At 41.1% G+C, this 9,893-nt stretch overlaps 1 protein-coding gene across 1 annotated transcript in view; it reads right to left on the minus strand.

The window, feature by feature from the left end:
* SYNE2 (spectrin repeat containing, nuclear envelope 2) overlaps positions 1–9,893 on the minus strand; it is a 281,350-nt gene that overhangs the window by 139,207 nt on the left and 132,250 nt on the right. The window contains 2 exon segments of the mRNA XM_010846800.1: positions 2,693–2,861; positions 4,610–4,875. Coding sequence (XP_010845102.1) covers positions 2,693–2,861; positions 4,610–4,875 — 435 coding nt within the window.

The following is a 9,893-nucleotide window of genomic DNA, read 5'->3' on the forward strand; positions in this document are numbered from 1 at the left end:
GTGGAAAAATACTTCTTGACTTTCCTGTGGCTTTTGGAGGTTTCTTTCATTTCTACAGTAGCTGTTCAGGAGCATTATTTGTGTCAATGGATTGAGCCACCACACTGAAGAATGATTACAATTTTGAATGACTCCACGATGTGTCACTGCTTTCCTTTTAACCCTCAGCAGAGAACAAATCTAGAGAGGAAAAGTCAGAGAACACCACCATTCTGACAAATGTGGGGTTTCAGACACGGTGCGCTCCTGGTTTATCTAGACCTCGCCGCGAGTACAGCTCTTCATTCAGAGCTACCCCAAGATGGCTTCCCCATGAAGAATGCTTCTGTGACACAGGGTAAGCTTCCTTTTTCATTGAAAACCAAAAGCTCTGCAACTTTTGAATAAACCTTCATCACTTTTGCCTGTAACCACTGAATGGAATGAAAAGAGATGGATCTGCAAATGACCCTTAGCCTATGTATACACTGATATTTAGTTGCTAAGCTGTGTCCAAGTCTTTCACAACCCCATGGACTGCAGCCCACCAGGCTCCTCTGCCCACGGGATTCTCTAGGCAAGAATCCTGGAGTGGGTTGCCATTTCCTTCTCCAGGGAACCTTCTTGACCCAGAGAGAGAACCTAGCCTCCTTCACTGGCAGGTGGATTCTTTACCACTGCACCACCTGGGAAGCACTTATATATAGATAGTGTGGTATAAGAAACATATTTAGAGTTTTTAAAAATTAATTTTTATTGGAGTATAGTTGTTTTACAATGTTGTATAGGTTTATATTACATAGCAAAATAAATCAGCCATGCATATACAAAAATCCCCTCCCTTTTGGACTTCCTTCCTATTCAGGTCATGACAGTGCATTGAGCAGAGTTCCCTGTGTTATACAGTATATTCTCATTAGTTATCTATTTTATATAGAGTATCAATCCCAATCTCACAATTTCTCCTAGATATATTCAGTCTTCATCCCTAGTTCCTGGCACAGCTTCTAAAACCTTTGGAATTTCCTGGATTGGGGTGAGTGTCTTTTGTTATTTATAACAAGCCTTTTCCAACTCTAAGGGAGTTTATGGTAATAAGACAACATTTGGTGGTGGTTGGGTGAAGGTTGGGGGTGTGTAGGGGATGACAGCTTCAGGAAGGAGGCTGGTTGCCACAGGAACCATCCATGTGATTAGAGGGTTGGAACTTGCACACCTCTAGAGGGGAGAAGGGCTGTAGATTGTGATAATCACCAACTGTCAGTGATTTAATCAACCATGCCTATATAACGGAGCCTCCATTTGCTGTTGTTCAGTCGCTCAGTTGTGTCCGATTCTTTGCAACCCCATGGACTGCAGCACAGCAGGCTTCCCTGTCCTTTACCATCTCCGTGAGCTTGCGGAAACTTATGTCCATCAAGTCGGTGATGCCATCCAGCTATCTTATCCTCTGTCATCCCCTTCTCCTCCTGCCTTCAATCTTCCAGCATCAAGGTCTTTTCTAATGAGTCGGTTCTTCGCATCAGGTGGCCAAAGTATTGGAGTTTCAGCTTCAACATCAGTCCTTCTAAAGAATATTCAAGATTTATCTCCTTTAGGATTAACTGGTTGGATCTCCTTGCTGTCCAAGGGACTCTCAAGAGTCTTCTCCAACACTACAGTTCAAAAGCATCAATTCTTCAGCATTCAGCCGTCTTTACGGTCCAACTCTCACATCCATACATGACTACTGGAAAATATAGCTTTGACTACATGGACCTTCGTCAGCAAAGAAATGTCTCTGCCTTTTAATATGCTGTCTCGATTTGTCCTACTTTTCTTCCAAGGAGCAAGCGTCTTTTAATTTCGTGGCTGCAGTCACCTTAAACATGGTTTGGGGTTGCTCTGGATTGATGGACACATCAAGGTGCTGGGAGAGTGGTACACCCAGAGAGGGCACGGAGGTTTGCTGCCCCTTTCCCCATACATTTCTTCTGGTTGGCTGTTTCTGAGTTGTATCCTTTACAATAAACCAGGAATAGCAAATAAAGTGCCTCCCTGAGCTCTTTGAGCCATTCTAGCAAATTTACAAACCTGAGGAAGGAGTCATGGAAGTCCTGGCTTTATAGCCTGTCATTCAGAATTTACCAGTAGCATGTGAAATGGGGAAGTCTTGTGGGACTGAGCCCCAAAGCTGGTGGTCAGTACTAACTCCTTGCAGTTAGTGTCAGAATGGAATTGGTGTCCCAGTTGGTGTCTAGAGGGTTGGAGAAGAGGTTAGTGTGTACGTGTGTGTGTTGGGGGGGGGGAAGCCCCACACATTTGGTGGCAGAATGTTTTGAGTAAAAACAGTTCCACTCCATCAGAGATAAGGTATTACATCCTACTAAAGCGAGCAGTTTAACATACTATACAAGAGTAGTCACAGACCCTGTTCATCATACACACTTAAAATGTAGTTGAAAAGGGGCTGCTTGGTCCACACTGGCCTATTCCCAACCTGGTCCCAACTCTGCTCTTTGTGCTCCAATCATGTGGGTCTCCTGTGGATCTCCTGTGGGTCTCCTGTGGATCTCCTGTGGGTCTGCCCACACCATGCCACAGAGCCTGTGTGCATATTCTCCTTTTCTAGGTTCCCTCGACACTAGCCATGGTATTACCTTTACTCTAATAACTTTGGATCCAAGATTTCAGACCTGTATCAGCCACATTCACTAGTTCATTCCTCACTTACCTCAAGCTGTTCTGCCTTTTCTGGACAGTCTTGTAATTCCATATTTTGGAAAGAGATTGTGGTCTGTTGAAATAAATTCTTCAAAGTAGTTATTTCTTTTGTAAAGGAATGTCTTTCTTGGATTTCATTCTGCATCAATTCCTTATTTTTCTGGGCTTTCTGCAAAAGCCTAAAGTAGAGCATCAAAATAAGATTATTCCTTTATTCTGTTTTTCTCTAGTCAATAATTTTATTTCAACAATTAACAAGATGTCTATATAGCTGACAAAAGACCTTTTTTCTCCTGAGAGAAAATGACCAGTTTTCAAGATTTATATACTATATGAAAAGTGAAAGTGTTGGTCACTTAGTCACGTCTGACTCTTTGTGACCCCATGGATTGTAGCCCACCAGACTCTTCTGTCCATGGAATTCTCGAGGCAAGAATACTGGAGTGGATAGTCATGCCCTTCTCTAGGGGATCTTTCCAACCCAAGGATCAAACCCGGGTCTTCTGCATTGCAGGCAGGTTCTTTACCGTCTGAGCCACCAGGGAACCCCATATACAAACATATATCAAGTTCTATCACTCCATCAAAAACCTCTCTAAAACTTTCATTTCAAAATACCTTCTTTTCACACTTTACATTCCAAGTGCCAGCTCTATCCTCCTTTTTCCCATATAATCCCTGAGTTCAACTGAATATGACCAGAGGTGTGAATGAAGGAATGAGTGGGCTCATAGGGTCAGAGATGACCCCACTGGTGTTTCTATCTGAGCTGCCCCTACTTGCTATGGATGCAGCCATCATGTTTTTGGAGGAACTTAAGTCGTTAAAACTTTTCCTTAGGGCTATCTGGTATTTCTAGCTACAAACATATTATCTCCTTTGACCCAGTGATCCTACTTCTTGGCATCTTTCTTGATGAATTAATTCTAGAATGAAATTCTAGCATAATATTCACTATGAGCTTTAGTCAGTCATGTCTGACTCTGCAATCCCATGGACTGTAGCCTGCCAGGCTCCTCTGTCCATGGAATTCTCTAGGCAAGAATACTGGAGTGGGTTGCCATTTCCTTCTACAATACTCACTGTAGTGTTATTATAAAAGTAAAAAAGTTATATATAATTTTAAGGTTCTGTGTTAGGGGCTTGATTATGACTGAGCGACTAACACACACACTCACATAAATACATTATTGGGCTTCCCAGGTAGCGCTAGTGATAAAGAATCAACCTGTCAATGCACGAGATGCAAAAAAGATCCCCTGCAGTAGGAAATGGCAACCCACTCCAGTATTCTTGCCTGGAAACTCCTATGGACAGAGGAGCCTGGTGGGCTACAGTCCAAGAGGTTACAAAGAGTTGGACACACCTGAGCACTACTACTACTACTAAATACATTATAGCATATCTACAAGGTGATATAGTTATATTTCAGAGAACATTTAATAGCATAGGAAAATGAACAAAATATGCTGATAGATGGCTCAGCAGAATACAAAACAGGATAGTACTATAATCACAATTTAAAAAAAAAATATAACCATAGTAAGAAAGTTGAATGATTGGTAGTAACTGTCACTGAATGAAAAATTAAAGGTGATTTTTATATTAATCTTCATAATTATCCACATTCTCTAAACTTCCTTTAATGAATATGTATTACTAAGTTAGAAAAACAGCAAACATTAAAAAAGTTTTTTGAAAGATTCATCCACAGTAACACCAAGATGGAGAAGGTGTGCTTGTTTTAATTATCATTAATATTAATCTTTTCTATCCTTTTCATACCTATCAGTGTTGATGCAACTCAATTCTGCCATACCATCTATCCTTGTTCTATAATATTTTTATATTCTAGAAATTCAATATTTTCTCAATTTTTAGCTTGAGTTACAAATCCATTTCCTTAGTAGTTTTTCATAAATCTTACTTGTGGCATCGTTCTTGCATGGACATAATCTCTTGAGATGCAGGAACACTTTCCACAGCCCCCAAGCTTTCAGGAGTGCTCTGGATATTTTTTATACGCTGCAGAAGAAGGGCCAGTAACAGCTGTTGCTGCTCCACATTCTCCTCGTATTGGCGTAAACAGTCCAGCAGCCCCAAGAGTTCCTCTGTGGAGGCTGCCTCTTTTGCTTTGGAAATTTCAGGAACTTCTTCTTGAAGATTATCTAGGATAATTACTTCTCGTTCAATCTAATTTAATAAGCAAAAAAAAAAAAAAGGAGCTGAAATAAGTAAAATATATTCTTACCACTTCAGGACTCAGGAATCAAAATTTTTAAAGACTGGCTCGTCAGAGGATTCCCAAAGCCAAATTCCAGTTCAAAGTAATATCTGTCTTCCTATAGCTGGGAATATTATCCCTCCAGGATTTGAATCCCATAGTTCCCAGCTATTGATCATGTAGATGTGTGGTTAAAAAGAAGTGTTGCTGTTACGAGTGAAGGAAATGCTATTGAATATTATCATAATTTCTTTTTCCTTTCATGATCAGTTGCTTTACTAAAGCAAATCCTTGAATGAGCTCCACCAAACTGCATCCATGAAGTAGAAGAGGTTAGGCAAGTACTGGATAATTTTTCTATAACTCTCTCTTTTCCTTCACATCCAATCCCTATATACTCAGAAAAGTAAGTTCAATGGGTCCTCATTACCTGTCACCTAAACCAATGGGAATGCTGCCCAAATGACTGGACTGCTCATGTGTTTCTCAACCACAGCTAAATGTAGAATTCAGAAATACATAACCTAATAAATCAAATCTCTAGAAACGGGAGTTCTACCAGCCCTGAAACTCAAACAAAGACACAGAAAACCAGATCCCTCTTACTCCCTCCTCGAATCCTCTAGCTCTCTCCTCTGCTGCAGCAAACATTTATCACATTGTTCCAGCATTGTTAACATTCCTGCTGTATGCTCAGACAGAATCAGGCATCTTGCAGTCTTGACATCACTGAATATCACACAGCTCAACTACATTTATGACAACATGCTAACTGAAATGATGAACTGTATGCCTAGTAAGACCTGCCAAAGAATGAGAATTCAAGAGCCCCAGCATCAGTTAAGTTTCTCAGGGACCTATGGTCTGGGGCATGCCAGCACTTCTATAAGGTAAAGATGAAGTTGTTCAATATTGCACTTCTACTGCCAAGAACGAGGCACAGCACCAGATGGACCCTTTGGGATTTTGGCAGCTGTGTATGCTATACTTGTGACTGCTGCTCAGAACTTGTGACCATCTATCAGAATCCTGCCAGTGTAGAGGGGGCAGTGCAGCAGGGCCAGGCTGTGGTATAAGCAGCCCTGTCACTTGGGCCATAGGTTCCAGCCGAGTCTCCAACTGCTAGAATACATGGGTACATGTGCAGATTGGCCCCTCTCCAAAGGACTCAGTTACGGAGTTTGTGCTTCCATCACCTCAAACCTAAATTCAGTTGAACTGAAGTCCTAGTTCTGCAGCTGCAGTTCCCCCAGGGAATGGGAAACGGGTTCCACTGGATTATTTTACAGTATGCCCCACCCTGCACCAGTCAAAGAACCAGCATGCACAGAAGAAAGAAATTGCCATGTGGACAGAGGTAACTGTCCATCTATGGTTTCCAACATACACTGGGGTTGAAAGAACTATGTTCATAATCCAGGATTAATCAAGCATTTCTTGGTGCTTCCATGGCCAGTGATAACCATAAATGGGCAACTGCAGCAACCAGGACCCGATAAGAGTAAAGCGACTAAAGGCTCTAGCCTTTCCTCGGTCAGCTCTCCTATCTCCCACTCCTGTTCCCTTGGATCACTTTCCAAAATAAACCACCTGCTGACAAGCCCCTGTCTCAGGTTCTGCTCTCTGCTGTTAAAGCTGCTAAGTCATTAGGAAGAGAATGCAAGGGGGAAGAATAATTTTCTTTTTGGACAATATTTTCATCCAAAAGCCAGGCAATTATTCAACTTGTGAATGGATAAACTGTTGTGTGTGAGTCTAGTAGACTACTACTCAGAAATGAACTACTGATATAAGCAACAGCATGAAGGAATTTCACACATACTATGCTTAGCGGGAAAAGCCCAAGCTCAAACGCATTTGAGTCCATTTTTATGACTCTGAAAATGGCAAGACAGATTGCTGATTGCCACAGGCTGGAGGCAACAGAAGGGACTGACTACAAAGGGCACAGGGGGATTTCTGGGTGATGGAATGAAGTCTTGATTTATTGGTGGTCATGTGACTATGCATTTCTCAAAATGCAGCAAACTCTAAATTAGTAAAAGAGTTACCACAAAGACTATGCATTCATTCTGCAGCCTCTGGATGATTTTCCTTAGACAGAGCAGTCTAACAAAAATTGGTTATAAAACTTTTAGGTTCAGTCAGTTATAAAGTTGAGTCTAGAAAGGGAGGAGGAACTATAGTTGTTTCATAAGTAAACACAGCGAAGGAGACTGAAAAACTTGCAAGCAACAAAAATAAGAACTAAAACTAAAACAGAAAAGACTTTGGGATCTTTGGTAGAAGGGAAAGAAGACAGCCTTACACCTCCCATCATTATTGAAGACATGCCTTTATTTCAGCACATTATGATCAGTGGAGCATAAAATGATGATCCTGAATAACCAGGAATGAATAATTACATTAAGCAGACTCTGCTTAAGAAAACAGGAAGGTAAGACTTTAGGGGGAAAACACAGTAAATCAAAATTTAAATTAATTTTTTAATTGGTAAATTTAAATAAGCACTTATGCTTTTGAAAATATATTTACAAAACCTTTCTTTCATAAAGATACTGGATTGTACTTTTTAAAACATAAATTTATTTAATTGTAGGCTAATTACCTTACAATATTGTATTGGTTTTGCCATACATCAACATGAATCCGCCACAGGTGTACATGTGTTCTCCATCCTGAACCCCCCTCCCACCTCCCACCCCGTGGACTGTACTTTTTAAAAACAGAGATTCATTTTGTCACTTGTAAAATCATCAACCATGCCAACAGAATCTTGGATGTACAGGTATTTAGATGGTATAATTTTTATTGAATGGATGAAAGATATTTTAAACTCATATCAATTTGGTAGGTGTAAATATCATTTAAGTGGATAGCTTAGTGGTTAAAAACGGACTATAAGTTGAATCTTCCATCACTCACTTATGAAACTGAGCAACTTAATCTCACTGTGCCTCCTTTCTTCATCTATAAAATGAGGATAGTAAAAATATCTACACTTCATAGGATTCTTGTGAGGATAAATGTAAATGTAATACATGTAAAGTGCTTAGAACCATGCCTGACACATATTCAATTAAGTGTCTATTAAGTGTTAGTAGTTATTATTGTTAGTACAGGAGAACATATTTTGTTTGCATTACTCTTTGAAAGACATTCTGTTAGCAGATACTGTCAAATGTTGTATGAATAACTACAAATATGCTATGCTAAGTCACCTCAGTCGTGTCCGACTCTGTGCAACCCCAGAGACGGCAGCCCACCAGGCTCCCCCATCCCTGGGATTCTCCAGGCAAGAACACTGGAGTGGGTTGCCATTTCCTTCTCCAATGCATGAAAGTGAAAAGTGAAAGTGAAGTCGCTCAGTCGTGTCCAACTCTTAGCGACCCCATGGACTGCAGCCTAACAGGCTCCTCTGTCCATGGGACTTTCCAAGCAAGAGTACTGGAGTGGGGTGCCATTGCCTTCTCCGAACTACAAATATAACTACAACTAAATAACTACTAAGTATGATTGCATGGTACTGATAAAATATGATTGCTAATGGGTATAGAGCAAGAAAAGATAATGTAATAAAATATAAAGAACAATAAGCTTAGGACTGGCCTAGACCTGGATTTGAATAAGAGCTGTCCCTCAACAAACACTAAGTGCCAATTTAGTGCAAAGCCTTGTTCAGATTCCAAAATTATGGCATGGGCAAAATAGATATGGCCCCAGTCCACAGCCCCAGTTTAATCACTAGCTTGGAGGGCTTGTACCAACTTAAATTTCTAAGTGCCTCAGCTTTTCCATTTAGAAAATGGTGATAACAGGTAACTCGTGAGGGCCGTGCAAAGATTCAGTGGCATCATGTGTGAACTGCCTTTTTTTTCCCCCCAGCCCTGCTGTGTGATGTGTGGGATCTTAGTTCCCTGACTAGTGATCAAACCCATGCCCCCTGCAATGAGAGTAAGATGTCCCTAACCACTGGACTGCCTTCTCAGCACAGCACACGGGAACACCCTGCACAGAAGGGCCTCAGTACACAGTGCCATTGTGGATGAGAAAGAACTGGAGGCTGGCAGTCCTGCTAAAAGTACAATTTACAAAGCTCCTTGATGTTTTCACATTCGAGAGACTATTTACTAATCCAACCCAGGCAACATCACTAAAATGATACTCATTTTCAAGAAGACCAAGTTTTAAGTTCGGGCTTCCCCTGTGGCTGAGCTGGTAAAGAATCTGCCTGCGAGGCGGGAAACCTGGGTTCGATCCCTGGGTTGGGAAGATCCCCTGCAGAAGGGAACAGCTACCCATTCCAGTCTTCTGACCTGGAGAATTCCTTGGTCTGTATAGTCCATGGGGTCACAAAGAGTCGGACACGACTGAGCGACTTTCAAGTTAAGTTCTGTAGGTAACTTTCCTCTATCATTAGACTCGTAGAAAAATATGACAGTGCTAAACATTTAAATCCTAAAGCAATGTGACCTACTGCCAATCAAGTATTGATTATATTTCTGTTTTAAGCAAATTCAGCAGGAATTTTGATAGGCATAAGAGAGAAGAGTTTTCACTTAACGTTCTGATTTGTACCTCATTTATGACTGGTTCTGTAGAAAGATTAAAGAATACCCTAAGATAATTTTATGTACTGTTGGAGAAGACTCTTGAGAGTCCCTTGGACTGCAAGGAGATCAAACTAGTCAATCCTAAAGGAAATCAGTCCTGAATATTCATTGGAAGGACTGATGCTGAAGCTGACGCTCCAATACTTTGGCTACCTGATGTGAAGAGCCAACTCTGGGAAAGACTGAAGGCAGGAGGAGAAGGGGACGACAGAGGATGAGCTGGTTGGATAGCATCACTGACTCAATGGACATGAGTTTGAGCAAGCTCTGGGAAATAGTGAACAACAGGGAAGCCTGGCGTACTGTAGTTCATGGGGTCACAAAGAGTCTGACATGACTGAGCGAATGAAAAACACCAAAGATAATTTTATACT

The sequence above is a fragment of the Bison bison genome, unplaced genomic scaffold (assembly GCF_000754665.1).
Source record: "Bison bison bison isolate TAMUID 2011002044 unplaced genomic scaffold, Bison_UMD1.0 scf7180017864239, whole genome shotgun sequence".
NCBI classification, from domain to species: Eukaryota; Metazoa; Chordata; class Mammalia; order Artiodactyla; family Bovidae; genus Bison; species Bison bison.